We start from the raw sequence: 14,463 nt of genomic DNA on the forward strand, positions 1-14,463 counted from the left end.
ACGTCGCCTCCCCGGTGCGGTGACCCAGCTCTCTGCGATGCGGTTCTCCTCCGTGTGTGTGGTCTAAGAGAGAAGGCTGTGAGGAGATAAGGTCAACACGAGTGGAGCGTCTCTATAGGGGCACGATGCACTTTTTGCACGGATCGTGACGCGCCGCACGAATGTGCTGCTTGTGCGGCGCTGTTTATTAGATTTTCCCTTTTTTGTTTTTGTTGAGAAAATACATGTACTACGTATCTGGGAACTCGGTCGGTCATCGATACGCTGTGCTCAAATGGTGTGACGTGCGGGCCTTAGTTGGGCTGGGCCACTTGGCCAGTGATCCACACCGACCCTGCCTAGGCCTTCCTATCAGCTATGACCGACATCATCAGGCCCAAATTAGCGACTCGCCCAGTCCCCTCGTCACCTCGTGTTGGGTTCTCGCGCATCAGCTCTCCCTCTTCCTCCTCCACCCGCCGGAGCGCGCCCGCCGCCTCCAACCTCGGCTCCGGCCGTCGTGTCCTTCCTCCACCTCTGTCGGGACCGGCGCCCGCCCAGGGCGCGATTCCTTTCGCTGGGCTAGGAGGAAGCCCTAGCTCGAGGAACTGGTAGGGGGCACTCCCCGCGGCTTGCAGCGCCGCGCTCCACTCGGACGCCGCCCTCCCCGTGAGACCTCCAACGCCGCCGCCGCCGCCGCCGCCGCCGCCGCAGCGAGGTATGGGTTCTTCTCCTCCCCTCCCCTGACCCCTCCCCCCTGCGTTGTATTTCCCGTTGCGCGTGCGATCCATCAAACCCTAGGTTTCGCGGGAGGGACTTGTGAAGCCTGACCGTGCGAGACGTGAGCTAGCCTGGCGAATTGCGGACTTACTTGGTGGGACGCGCGCGCGCGCCCGTCGCAGCGACAGGAATCCATGTATGGGAATGCGAATTAGCGCGTGAATAATTCTTCGTTATTATTATTATAGCCTTGTGGTTCCCAGATTAGTCGAGCCATTTTACGTGTCAGGTAAAGAGATTGTTTTTGGATTAGGTCTAGCAATACGAATGCGTCCGGTTTGGAGAGGAGAAGAAAACAGCGAGGGTTCCCTCTCTGCTCGCAAGCGACCTGTGCAGTCCGGTGTCCCCGGACGGCCATTGGCCAGCGATGTGGAGGCCTCTTAGGGTTTTCTCGAATGGGCTACTTGTTGTTATGTCTTAACAAGAAACCTGTTTACTAGTAAGAGATGGGGCAATCCAGTAGATTACAACAAATGTACGAGATCCATTATGCTCCTTCAGTTGAAGTGTTATGATGCCACTGAATTTGGGGGCAGGTATTCTATTGTTTAGTGTGCTCTGACTGATCACCATCCTGTAATTTTCCAGGCCAGGAAGCTGCTGCTTGCTGTTGATTCTGGACTGTGGTAATGGGGGAGGCTGACGATGCTAGGGATGCGGTGGTGGAAGAGATGGATGTCGACGGTGGGGATAGGCACCGTGGCAAGGACAGGAGGGATAGGCACAGAAGAGAGGAGAAGGATCACCAGGGCAGTGGGAGGAGGGACAAGGATAGGGAGAAAGATAAGGATGAGAGGAGGAGGGACAAGGATGATACCAAACATAGGGACAGAGATAGGGATAGGGACAGAGACAGGGACAGGGATAGCAGCAAGAACAGGGACAGAGATTCAGAGCGTGACCGTGGCCGAGACCGTGATCGAGTCAAGGACCGGGAAAGGGATACAGAGAGGGAGCGGAGGGATAGGGACAAAGAGAGGAGCCGCAACAGGGAGAAGACCAAGGAGAAGGAGGATAGAGAACATGAGAAGTCGAGGGGAAAGGACCGCGGAGAAGAGGCTGATTTGTCTAAGCGCGAAGAGGGAGACCAGAAGAAGGGAGCTGATCCCTCAGGAGAGGCTGACCAGGCCTCCACGTCTGTCCTCAGGGAGCGCATCGCTAGGTATGCCCTTAAGTAAATCTTTCTTTTCACTTCACTAGCCTTTTTTCAGTTATAAGAATTTGCCTCGCTGGCAAATCTCTCCATTGAACGTTTGACGGTACAAATAATTTCTAATTTAGGTTATTTGCTTCAGGGCAAAGGAAGAAAGGTTGAAGGAGAAAAAAGAAGGAGGAATACTGGATGATAAAGATGATGCTTCAGAGATATTATCATGGGTAGGCAAGAGTCGTAAACTTGACGAAAAAAGACAAGCTGAAAAAGAGAAGGCGTTACGTCTTGCACGAGTATTTGAGGAACAGGTTATGATTTAATGATTGGTTTTGGGTATATTGTCCAGCATGATGCATGTTATTTACGAATTTTCATGTGTTAAAACTTTCAGGATGATATGTTGGCAGAAAATAGTGATGATGATGATGATGATGTGGAAGATAAACATGGCGGAGGTAGTCAGTCCTCTACAAATCCTTTGAACTAGCAAAGTTTATTTTGTCAACCAATAATATTATTTGTTGCTGTATTGAGTTATTTTTAGTCATAGTATTCTGTCAATAGCAGTCATAGTAACATGTTCCTCTTGTTTCCCCTATTGTTTTGAGAAAAGATCACTTATCTGGAGTGAAGGTTCTTCATGGGCTTGACAAAGTCATAGAAGGTGGAGCAGTTGTCATGACTCTCAAAGATCAGAGTATCCTGGCTGACGGGGACATCAATGAAGGTAATGTGCTGTTGTTGTTTCACTCTCTATTATTACATGTTCCCTCTAACCTTTTTTTAACTCTAGTAAAAAACAAAATTTGTAGAGGCTGATATGCTTGAGAACATCGAGATTGGTGAGCAGAAGCAAAGAAACGAAGCTTACAATGCTGCGCAGAAGAAAGGAACATACGAGGACAAGTAAGCTTACTACTTGTGATGTTCCTTTGATTGATTTTCTCTTTCTAATATATGTTTTCTTCAACCTGTCGGTAGGTTCAGTGATGACCCATTGTCAAAGAAACCTATGCTATCGCATTATGATGATCCAATGGAAGATGAGGTAAACATGCTGTTCTTCTTCAGTTAGTAGATATTTTATTGATGTTTCTTTAACCGTTTTGCCCCTTCGCTTGACAGGGAGTGACACTTGATGAAGGTGGACGCTTCACTGGTGAAGCAGAGAAGAAGTTGGAAGAGGTAACTTATATTTTCCCTAGTAAGCATAAGATGCCATTGGTAGTGTAGCTATCCGGTGCAACCTGGATATACCATGGATGGAGCTTTGCATACATACTAATTGACATTTTCATGTTGACAGCTCCGCAAAAGGATTGAAGGTGGTTCTGTTCAAAAAAGGACAGAAGACCTTACTTCTGCAGCAAAGATGACATCAGATTACTTTACCGCTGATGAGATGCTTCAGTTTAAGAAACCAAAGAAAAAGAAATCCCATAGGAAGAAAGAAAAGCTAGATCTTGATGCACTTGAAGCAGAAGCTATTGCTTCTGGATTGGGAGCTGCTGATCGTGGGTCAAGGAATGATGGTAAACGACAGGCTGCTAGGGAGATGGAGCAAAAGGCTGATGCTGAAAAGCGAAGCACTGCATACCAAGCGGCCATTTCAAAGGCTGAAGAGGCATCAAAAGCACTGCGTCATGAGAAAATGCCTGGTAAACCAGCTGAAGAGGAAGAACTGGTTTTTGGTGATGATTACGAAGATCTGCAGAAGTCTCTGGAGCAAGCAAGGAAGCTATCTCTAAGGAAGCAGGAAGAGGCTGCTGGTTCTGGTCCTCAGTCTGTAGCAGAACTGGCTACTGCGAACAAGGGCCAAGGAGATGCTGATGCTGCAGAGGGAGATGCACAACAGAATAAAGTTGTTATCACAGAGATGGAAGAGTTTGTGTGGGGCCTGCAGTTAAATGAAGGTAACCTACTTGAAGTTTTTTGTAATGAACTTTGTAGCAGTTGTACAGAGCTTGACTATTAATTATATTTATATTAACTACTGCTGTTACCTTATTGCAGAAACACGCAAGCCAGAAGCAGAAGATGTGTTTATGGATGAAGATGATGATGATATGCCTTCAGGTACCGTAGCAAAAGATGACACGAACAGATTGGGAGTGATCAAAGAGGAAACTGTCATTGAAGACCCTAAAAAGGATGCAGAGGAAGAAGAAGTCGTACCGGATGAGGTTGTGCATGAAGCTGCAGTTGGCAAGGGTTTGGCTGGAGCTTTGAAGTTTCTTCAGGAGCGAGGTACCCTCAATGAGGGCACAAACTGGGGAGGCAGAACCACAGACAAGAAGAAAAGCAAGCTTGTTGGTATTGAGGATGGACCAAAAGAAATTCGCATAGAAAGAATGGATGAATTCGGTCGAGTGGTAAGTAATCATCTGCACGCTATCCTACCCACCCTCACACCTGAGTCTCCTATCTATGAAGTCTAATCTACTGAACTGCATCTTGGTGGTAAATTTAGACAACATTAGCTAGACCGCCTTTTTACCATTATATACACTTTGATATGTACATTTTTTTGTACCAACCTTTTCTGTTAGGATGATACTAGCTTATTTGTTCCATTTGTATTTGTGTAACCTCAACATAATTATATGCTATTTACCATTACTTCATGTTCTCTTGCAGATGACACCTAAGGAGGCATTTCGGGATCTGTCGCACAAATTCCACGGCAAGGGACCAGGCAAAATGAAGCTGGAAAAACGGCAGAAGAAGTACCAGGATGATTTGAAAACAAAGCAAATGAAATCTTCTGACACGCCTTTGATGTCCGCAGAAAAGATGAGAGAGGCTCAAGCTCGTGGCCAAACACCATACCTTGTCTTAAGTGGCAATGCAAAATCAGGGTATGTGGTAAACACTTACAATTTGCATAGTGCATATTTGTTAGTTGTGTTGATGCTATTATGCTTTCTTAGTGCCTTTTTTTTCATGGGGTCTTTTTTTGTTGCTTTGATATCCTCAAATGCCTTCACAGAAAATGCTCTGAAGTTAGTCTGGATCTGTAGGGGTTATGGCACTCTTAGTTTCACCAAATTTCCTTTTGTTTGGTAGCTCAGGTTATTAATGTATATTTGGTCATTACTCATTGCTGATGCTGGACTTTACTCTTGGTATCTACTATCTAGTGCAAACTCACTTTGGGATGCTGCTTAACTTCTGGATATGGACCGTTGGATAAGTTTTGGGTGATTTGGATTAAGATTTTAATGGCTCGAGGGCCACATTGATGATTATTGTTTTGAGACACTGATTGAGTTGTGGATAACTGTATGCGAACAAACCCCAGTTCAGTCTAGTTACCCATCATCTCATCAAACGGCTCATGTTACTTGTTAGCTCCCCCCTTCCAGTAATCTGTCTTCCTGTTAGTTTCTTTCTTGGTATATGATGGCTGATCAAGTTTTTCTATGTGATGTAGTCCGGCAGGTGACGCGAGTGGTTTTGCTAGCGTGGAGAGATCACATCCTGGGAGTCTGACGCCCATGCTTGGGGACAAAAAGGTTGTGCGCTCTTCACTTAACTGTACATTGTAGTTTTGGCCATATCGGAGAGATATGAGTAACTGACTGACTTACATGCTTTCTTTTGATAGGTGGAGCTCTTTTTGGGCATCAAACGAAGTGCCCAGTCTGGAGGCATGCCTCCGCTGCCTCCAAAGAAGCCGAAACACTGAGGACCTGACTGAGTAGGAGATTGTAGGAAGAGCGAGTTTTAGCAGATTTTGAGTAGCCGACATGGATGCCAGTGCGAAACGGGTGTTGTAATGCAAGAACCTGAGATACCCAGTACAAGCAGGATCAATCATGAGATGCGCTGAAATGTAAGAATCTGTAAATTTGGGTCCTAGATTTTATGGCTATAATACTGACACAGGTGGTGTAAGTTTGGTAACTCTTCCCATACAGTACTTGTACATGCACGCTCCTCGGGTTGCAAATATACATTTGTTTGTTATATTTTCTGTGACATCTTGTTGTTCTTAAATTGGAGTTATGGTCAGTTTTATGCAGCTTTTAATTTTCTGCGTTAAGTATTACTCCAAGTAAGTCGGATGATATTTTTTTGATAAAGTCCCCCATGTATTGCTATTGATTGCTGATAATGCCCATTTTGAAGCAGAAGATAACGAATTAACAATGTGTGACGCTCATTTTAAAAAAAAAGTGTCACGCTGCATCCCCTCAATCAAAAGAAAAATGTGTCACACTGCACGACAACTGGCTCAGTCCGGCCACCAATCCGATGGGCCGTCAGGGCATGTACAATGGTGATGACTCAGCTGTCTATAAGGGGTAGTTATAGGTGATTTTGGTGATGTGGAGCAAAGAGAATGAGGAGAGAGAGGGAGGCTGTCTGTAAAGTTACAGACAGTCTGTAGGCTTCTTACAGACGGCTTACAGACAGCATTTTTATTGTTGTATGAAGGGTGTCTATAACTTATACTCACACATGGTTATGGCTAAAAATAGATAGCTTACAGATAGACCATTGTAGACACTGTCTATACTACTGTCTATATATGATATGGAGTGCTATTATAGACACCACCTGTCTAGACCATTGTACATGCCCTCAGGCTTTGTCCGACCGGCTGGACCGAGCACCGATGGGCCGTTAATCTCTGTGAATCTAAGAAAGTCACCGGTGGGCCAAATTTTCGTTTGATGAAGTATAGGCGAGAGATCAAAGACTAAACTAATTTGGAAGCCTCACCAAATTTTGTCATTGGCTTCCTCAGGAAGCTTGGGGGAGGGCAGCTTCTCGGAGAAGCCGCCAAAAGAACTGGGCCTCAAGTCTTCCTCCATCCCCATAGTGGCGGGCATCAAAAGCAACCGCTCTTCTCTCCTCCCCTCTCCCTCTCTCCCCCTTCCGTCTCTGAAAGTCTCCCCTGCCGGCCGGGCCGATCCCGAGCCTTCTCCGCCGGCTCAGCCGGTCGGAGATGGCGACGGAGAGGCGCTGGAGTAGATCTTAGGTGTATATGTAAGTTTTTTGGCTTTTTGCCGGTGTTTAGGAGTAGGGCTTCTGGATCTCTGGCCAGGATCTGGAGCTTCTGGTGGTGGGTCGACGGCGGTGAGCTCCAACGGCGGGAGCAGCTGCGGTGGGCTTTCTACTCCAGCGTCTCCATCAATAAAGGGCTTTGTAGTTATTTCTTTCTTTGCAGGTGTTCGGTGGTTGACTTGCTCCTCCTGGCTGTCCGTGACGGCAGGGGGGAGGAGCACGGCCGTGAAGATTACAGCAAGATCTGTTCCCCGGCCGGCCATGGTGGCGAGGGGGGAAATGCCTTGCTGTCTCCTGTGAAGAGTGAGATGAATAGGGTTCGCTGGTGTCATCTGCTTAAGGGCTGCACAGCCCGATCTCTTTCTCTGTCCGGCCATGGAGGCGAGGGGAGAAGAAGGGGCGGTGCGGAGCTTTCGAACAGACGGCGCCAGATCTATCTTCGGTGGTTCCTCTACAAGCGCAAACACGCAGCTGCCGCCATGGCCGCTGTGATCTGCAGCCGACGTGACGGCCGTTTCTCTGCCTCCAAGACGGAGGCATCTCCCTGTCCCTGTTGGAGCTCGACGCCTCCTCGCAGCCAAGTGATTCGTTCCCGGCGGCGAGGAGGTTGCCAGCGGGGGTGGTTTCTCGCCGGACGGAAGAGTTCGAGCACCTTCTCTCCATTCCTTGGCGGCGACCCTTTGAGGATGCCAGCGAGCGACGACGGTGGTGCTCCAGGACCTGATTGCTTTTCCACATTTTGTTCTGGGGTGTGCTTTGTAAAGTTGCAGGCCTTATCTTCAAATACTAGGTTCTTTAGGGCAAGTATTGTAAAGGGCCTGTATGCAAATTGTACCCGTCAAGTGTCACTCTAATAAAATACCACCTCATGTTTCGAAAAAAAAATCCCCATAGTGGCCACGTGGAGAGATTTTAGTCATGGTTCGTAAGGTATCCGGGACAAAAATAGGAGGTTTTAGTCTCGTTAGGCAACCGAGACTAGTGGCCGTCCTAAACTGGGACTAATAACCCATTTTCTACTAGTGCTAGTTTCTAAACTAGATTAGCTAGCCCGTGATACATCATTAGGTCTTGGGGGACATCGGTGGTGATGGTGGTGAGGGACCAACGTTGCACGATGAGTAGATTGCGGCGCTCCCTCTCGGTGGGGGTTAGTGTCGTCTTGTACTCGTTGGTGTCAGATTCGGAGGGGGTGTCGGGAGCGCGATGGGAAGGGCCGATGGTGGACCGAGCGCCGTGGGACGCACCACCCTCGATAGCCCCGCCTCACCATCGTTGTCGTGAAGTATGATCTCCGCCCACACAAGCAGCGAGAGAGGGTGTCGTGGATGCGCGCTTGCTCAGGGATGCGCGGCCACCGCCCGGTCGAGGCCTCTGGCGCACGTCTCTCCGCTGTTGAGCTGCCTCCGCGCGGCGCAAAAATGCTAGTGCCACGCAAGGAATTGGCCGACACCATTTGGCACAGTAGAAGATCAGCTTGTGGCACGCTCGAATCCGAGGGTGATTTGTGGCGGCGACCGAGCGAGCGGTGAAAGCGATGCGTCTTACCATATTTCACCCACCAGAAGTCGAAGATACAATGCCAGGTATATTTTTGCAGGCCCCATTCCTTTGCGATGCATTCTTGGTTTGAATTTGGCTCGAGTTGGGTTGACGCAGACAGCGAGCGCTACCCCAGCGCCCGCTGTCTGCATCGACCCAACTCGAGCCAAGAATGCATCAAATTAAATAAAAAAGATTGGATATTTTTATATCGAGCAGTTAAATAAGGGTTTTTACCTAGTATTTCTTATCTGCGGGGATCCAAAGGGACGTGTCCATGATCCGGCCGGCGGCTAGACATGCCTTTACCGCGCGCGGGCCGTCCGGGTCGGTTCAGGACAACAGTTTCCACCTGGGCTGGATCGTCCTACTATAATCCAGCCTCGGCTTTGCTCGTGTAGCCCGACACCCAACTCGCGCCGCCTCGGCTTGGTTCGTCTAGCTGTAGCGCATCAGCAGCCTCGCCGGCGCCGCCAGGGCCCAGGGCTTCCTTCCACCTCCACGCGCGCGCGCTCCTCGCCCCGCCCGTCCGAGATCGCCGCCGCAAGATGGCCGACCGGCTGACCCGGATCGCAATTGTGAACGAGGACAGGTGCAAACCTAAAAAGTGCCGCCAGGAGTGTAAAAAGAGCTGCCCCGTCGTCAAGATCGGTAAGCTTCCCCCCTCCCCGTCCTAAACTCGCCGGATTCTCGTTTCGGATGCTTCTGTTAGTTGCCGATGCTGGTTTAGGTGTTTGATCTGCCGCCGCGCGCTGGTCGATTCCTTGCGAGATCCGGGGCACCGCGCGCGGCGCCCCTAATTCTGCACCCGTACCTACCGCGGGCCCCTTTAATCTTGTGCTCGTGCCAATTGCGACTAATTAATTATTAGCTGGCTCCGCCCCTTGAAAAGATGCGCCTTTGATAGTATAGGTAAAGCGTCCCCGCGCGCATGAAACAATGCCGAAACTTTTGAATGGCGCTGAAAAGACTTGTGCTTTGTAGTAGTCCGTGAAAAACAATGCCAAACCTTTGATTGTATTGTGTATGCTTCCGGCTTCCTGCCCTGTTCTGTAAGGACCCTGACATAAATACTCTGATTGAGGTGCATTACAATGGATATTTGCTGGTTTGCTGTACAGGGAAACTTTGCATTGAAGTCAGCCCCGCAGCCAAGTTTGCGTTCATCTCTGAAGAGCTGTGCATTGGTTGTGGTATCTGTGTCAAGGTATTTACATACATATATGCTTACGGCTTCGGCGCCACTACTGCAATGTATGAGCTCGACCGATCGGTCTCTAGTATGTATATAACCCACTCTGTAACTGCAGAAATGCCCATTTGGTGCCATCGATATAATCAATCTCCCAAAAGATCTGGACAAGGATACCACGCATCGTTATGGGCCAAATAGCTTCAAGTTGCACAGGTACTTTCTTTGATCAAGACATCTGGATGGACTTGTATGCCATTTGTGCAATTACTGATGTTTTGCACTTGCAGGCTGCCTGTTCCAAGGCCTGGCCAGGTTTTGGGCCTCGTGGGAACAAATGGAATTGGGAAGTCAACAGCACTCCATATCTTAGCTGGCAAGATCAAGCCGAATCTGGGACGATTCAAAGTATATTTCGTTCCTTCTATGCAAAATATTTAATTTCTATTCTGTGACCTGCTCGAGATAGGGTTATTTAGCTTTGAGCTTCTTTTTTCCCCCTGCAGAATCCACCTGATTGGCAGGACATCCTCACATACTTCCGTGGGTCTGAACTTCAGAATTATTTTACACGTATGCTGGAGGATAACCTCAAGGTACTATATTGCCACAGTTTTTTACTCACTTATTCATAATTCAGGCAGGGTTTGTTCGTATTTACCATTTTTTCAGGCAATGTAGTATTTACTTTTTAACAAGAAGATTGTGATATCTTGTTTACAATCACGACACACTTGCCGCATTATTTTTCTGTTACGTTTTATCATATGTGACAATAGTCATGTAGACATTCAGCCATACAACATTATTACTATGTGAAGTGTCGCAGAGTACACATATAGTGGTGTACAAGTCTTGTAGTTATTGGCATGCTCTTACTGGCTGAAACCCAAATACCTGCTCTCTTCGTATTATTTAATAGACTGTTGTATTGTATATTTTATTTTTTACAGTTGAGTAGCTCTGATCCCTCGCATTGTTTTTTCAGGCTATCATGAAGCCTCAATATGTTGACAACATTCCAAGAAATGTTCAAGGAAATGTGGGGCAAATACTTGGCCGGCAAGATGACACGGGTCTGAAAGCTCAATTGTGCGTTGACCTTGAATTGAACCAAGTTATAGACCGAAATGTGGCAGATCTTTCTGGCGGTGAGCTCCAGAGATTTGCAATAGCAGCTGTTGCTGTGCAAAGTGCAGAAATTTACATGTTTGATGAACCCTCCAGTTATCTTGATGTTAAGCAGAGACTGAAGGCTGCGCAGGTGATAAGGTCCTTGCTTAGAACGGATAGGTAATGCATATTGTTTTTCATGATTATCTTTCTGATACTTTGAAAGCCTTAAAAAAATACTGACTAGTACTCTCTGATTATTTTTTCCAGCTATGTCATTGTTGTGGAACATGACTTGAGTGTCTTAGATTACTTGTCCGACTTTATTTGCTGCTTATATGGAAAGCCAGGTGCTTATGGTGTAGTTACACTGCCTTTTTCGGTCCGAGAAGGTATCAATATTTTCCTCGCTGGATTTGTTCCGACTGAAAATCTAAAGTTTAGAAATGAATCTCTTACATTTAAGGTAAGGTAACATATGCAGATTGTATTTCAGATCCTTGTGCTGTGATGAAACATTCTTCTGATGTTTGTATTGTTGTTCTAGATTGTGGAAAGCCAGGAAAATGTGGAGGAGATTGAGACATACCAGCGGTACAGGTACCCTACCATGAGCAAAACCCTGGGAGATTTCAAGCTCACTGTCATGGAAGGTGAATTCACTGATTCTCAAATTGTTGTGATGCTTGGTGAGAATGGGACGGGGAAAACTACATTCATCAGAATGCTGGTACATCTCTCAACCCCTTCCTCCCCACCTCCCTTCCCTCTGTCTAAGGCACTGTCACATTCGTGTAAATAGTGCTATTGTTTTAAAAGATACAAATGGAAGCTTTCGCTCTTGATCTATAATGCCGTAATTTTTTTGATAACTTCCTTCTTATAAGTAATATGAGAAACCATGTATATATTAGAATTTGAAATAGTGATGGTATCCTGTTTTTCTTATCCACTTAAACTTATAGCTGATTCTCTGATAGTACAGTTCAATTCCAGACAACTGTCCTGGAGTCATAACTGTTACCAGATAACTACTCTTCTATAGAAGAAGTTTGTAATCTAGTTTGCATTTAAATTGACGAACACTTGGTTTGCATTTGAAAACTACATTCATGAGAATGCTGGTACATCTCTCAATTCCTTCCTCCCCACATCCCTTCTCTCTGCAAATAGTGCTGTTGATTGTCTAAGGCAGTGTTACATTCGTGTAAATAGTGTTATGTTTGAAAAGATACAAATGGAAGCTTTGCACAATTAATCTATAATGCCATAAATTCCGTGATAAATTCTTAAATATTTTCACCAACCCTCTCAAGATCAGAATTTTAAATATTGATTGATGGTGTCCTGTTTTTCTTATTCGCTTGAACTTTCTAATAGTACAGTTCAATTCCATACAACTGCTCTCGAATCAGAAGTTTTTAATCAAATTTGCACTTGAATTGATGAAATACTTGGTCCTTATGTTCATTGGCTTTTATGACTGGGACAGGCTGGGCACTTGAAGCCAGATACTGAGGAAGGAACCAAGATCGAAATTCCCGAATTTAACGTGTCCTACAAGCCTCAAAAGCTTAGCCCGAAATTCACAGGTTCAGTGAGGCAGTTGTTTCACAAGAAAATAAGGGAGTCATATATGCATCCTCAGTTTACATCTGATGTCATGAAGCCACTACAAATGGAGCAGCTCATGGATCATGATGTTATGACTCTATCTGGTGGAGAACTCCAAAGGGTGGCATTATGTCTTTGCCTTGGAAAGGTTTTTCTTTTCTTGTTTTACCTAACGTTGTTTACGAGTTCTATAAAATAGAATGTGCTGATTTTATAAATCTTGTCAGTCAGATTCTAGTATATATTTATTGAGACTATGAGCGTGAATAATTTTAGCTTTTGGATACTAACTTGTGGTTATTGTTCAGCCTGTAGATATCTACCGTCAGGTTTTGGATACTAACTTTGTGTTTATTTGTCTTTTCAGCCTGCAGACATCTACTTGATCGACGAGCCGAGCGCGTACCTTGATTCAGAGCAGCGTATCGTTGCCTCGAAGGTCATCAAGAGATACATCCTCCATGCCAGGAAGACTGCGTTCATCGTGGAGCATGATTTCATCATGGCAGCTTACTTGGCTGACAAGGTGGTTGTCTACGAGGGGCAGCCTTCCGTCGAGTGTACCGCCTGTACTCCTCAGTCCCTGGTGTCTGGAATGAACAGATTCTTGTCGGTAAGTGCCGAAACAGCCTCCATCTTGATTTTTATGACTAAGGTTATAATTTCTCATTTTATTCTCAGCTTGCTGCAAGACTGTTTTTTCAGTGTAATATCTTATTGCTTATAAGAACATGTAGTCTATATATACATTCAGGATCCAATTCTACAAATAAATTTAGTTTTAGGTTAGGAAAATATGTTCTGCCTGTCAAGCATATGCTTAATTATCTGACATCGATGTACAAATATATAAATATGAATATGAAAAGGCACTGTTCACAGTTAAAATCAGATATTACAAATATTTATACTCCCTTTTTTCCCTTTTAATTGACTTTGATTTAGTACAGCTTTGTACCAATTAGAGTCTTAAAAGGGAATGCAGGAAGTATATGCTGAACAACAGCTTTGCATATATATCATTTAATTCCAGAAAATGCAATGAGCGGACAGATGTTGGAAAAGCAAAAAAGTTGTGGTTTGAAGCTAATAATATTTGTCATGTAATACATGTCATTAGGTTATTTAATAACATGTAGTAATATAGGAGACGTGCCCCTGTTTGCTTCCATGTATCAATTCTGGGAGTAGTAATTTGTGGTTTCTTGTTTATTGGCAGCATCTTGACATCACTTTCAGAAGAGACCCGACCAACTACAGGCCGAGGATCAACAAGCTTGACTCTATCAAGGACCGGGAGCAGAAGTCGGCAGGATCGTATTACTATCTTGATGACTGAGTGATGCTGGGAGATAGATTTGTGAGGCTAATCGGAGAGCTTGGGCTTATTTAATCTCCTTGAATTGTGATAGGGCAGCGATGCCATCAGCAGGCAAACTCGTTGCCTAAACAGTGTGTGCCAGCAGCAGATTTTCAGTCTTTTGTGTGTGTAGCCGTCACCTTGGGTCGATTTGGCTGGTCTGTATTCGCCCCTAATTAGAATATTTATGTATAGGAACCGGAGACCTGACTAGTATTGCTAGTGCTTTCTCGTGTCAGTCATCAGTTGTTGATTATCAATGTCGATTCTAGAGCAAAGATGCATCAGTTAGTCGATTTTGCGTCTACTGTTAAATACTGTGTGCAAAGATGCACGACCATTCAATCACACACATAAAACAAACTTGATTATCTAATCGAGTGCTAATTGTGGTAGATGTTTTTGTGTATAATTAGAATATCAACCAATTCATTTTTAGACCAAGAGTCTGCTGTTATAAAGTACTTAGGGGTACGAAAACAGGATCAGGAGCATGGTCCATCAATTGGTGGCGGTCAGGATCTAAATTGAGGGCACTACGAGCAAACTTGTGTGATTCTACAGTGGCAGCTCGCTCTTTGTGGGTGCAATGACATTTATTGAAGTTGTGATGACTCCCTCAAATCCCCCTCTGGTTCACGAGGAGAAACTCAATAAACACAGGTGCTGAGTATGCTACAACCTAGTTCTTTTAATAACCTGGATGTTGGCGTTGCC

At 45.6% G+C, this 14,463-nt stretch overlaps 2 protein-coding genes across 2 annotated transcripts; both read left to right on the forward strand.

Moving 5' to 3' along the window:
• Window positions 1-1,356: 1,356 nt before the first annotated feature.
• Window positions 1,357-5,878, forward strand: LOC124669909 (SART-1 family protein DOT2-like). The gene is made up of 12 exons (XM_047206445.1): window positions 1,357-1,921; window positions 2,055-2,220; window positions 2,304-2,367; window positions 2,526-2,639; window positions 2,725-2,818; window positions 2,894-2,960; window positions 3,038-3,097; window positions 3,219-3,825; window positions 3,926-4,284; window positions 4,550-4,770; window positions 5,346-5,427; window positions 5,520-5,878. The coding sequence occupies exons 1-12, from the start codon at window positions 1,389-1,391 to the stop codon at window positions 5,598-5,600; spliced, it is 2,448 nt and encodes an 815-aa protein (XP_047062401.1). The 5' UTR covers window positions 1,357-1,388; the 3' UTR covers window positions 5,601-5,878.
• Window positions 5,879-8,988: 3,110 nt separating this feature from the next.
• Window positions 8,989-14,042, forward strand: LOC124669910 (ABC transporter E family member 2-like). Its single transcript, XM_047206446.1, has 11 exons — window positions 8,989-9,118; window positions 9,589-9,674; window positions 9,778-9,875; window positions 9,950-10,067; window positions 10,166-10,255; window positions 10,648-10,952; window positions 11,043-11,238; window positions 11,320-11,502; window positions 12,265-12,534; window positions 12,754-12,999; window positions 13,606-14,042. Exons 1-11 carry the CDS (start codon window positions 9,016-9,018, stop codon window positions 13,723-13,725), a joined length of 1,815 nt encoding a protein of 604 aa, XP_047062402.1. The 5' UTR covers window positions 8,989-9,015; the 3' UTR covers window positions 13,726-14,042.
• Window positions 14,043-14,463: the final 421 nt, after the last annotated feature.

This window comes from Lolium rigidum, chromosome 7 (assembly GCF_022539505.1).
Source record: "Lolium rigidum isolate FL_2022 chromosome 7, APGP_CSIRO_Lrig_0.1, whole genome shotgun sequence".
In the NCBI taxonomy this organism is placed as follows: Eukaryota; Viridiplantae; Streptophyta; class Magnoliopsida; order Poales; family Poaceae; genus Lolium; species Lolium rigidum.

Excerpts from the sequence above, each read along its gene's own strand:
- LOC124669909 (XM_047206445.1), top strand. The coding sequence starts at position 1,389 with ATGGGGGAGGCTGACGATGCTAGGGATGCGGTGGTGGAAGAGATGGAT. Across the intron at positions 2,221-2,303 it reads CACGAGTATTTGAGGAACAG|GATGATATGTTGGCAGAAAA; the intron begins GTTATGATTTAA and ends TAAAACTTTCAG. Across the intron at positions 4,771-5,345 it reads AGTGGCAATGCAAAATCAGG|TCCGGCAGGTGACGCGAGTG; the intron begins GTATGTGGTAAA and ends TATGTGATGTAG.
- LOC124669910 (XM_047206446.1), top strand. The coding sequence starts at position 9,016 with ATGGCCGACCGGCTGACCCGGATCGCAATTGTGAACGAGGACAGGTGC. Across the intron at positions 11,239-11,319 it reads ATGAATCTCTTACATTTAAG|ATTGTGGAAAGCCAGGAAAA; the intron begins GTAAGGTAACAT and ends TTGTTGTTCTAG. Across the intron at positions 11,503-12,264 it reads CTACATTCATCAGAATGCTG|GCTGGGCACTTGAAGCCAGA; the intron begins GTACATCTCTCA and ends TGACTGGGACAG.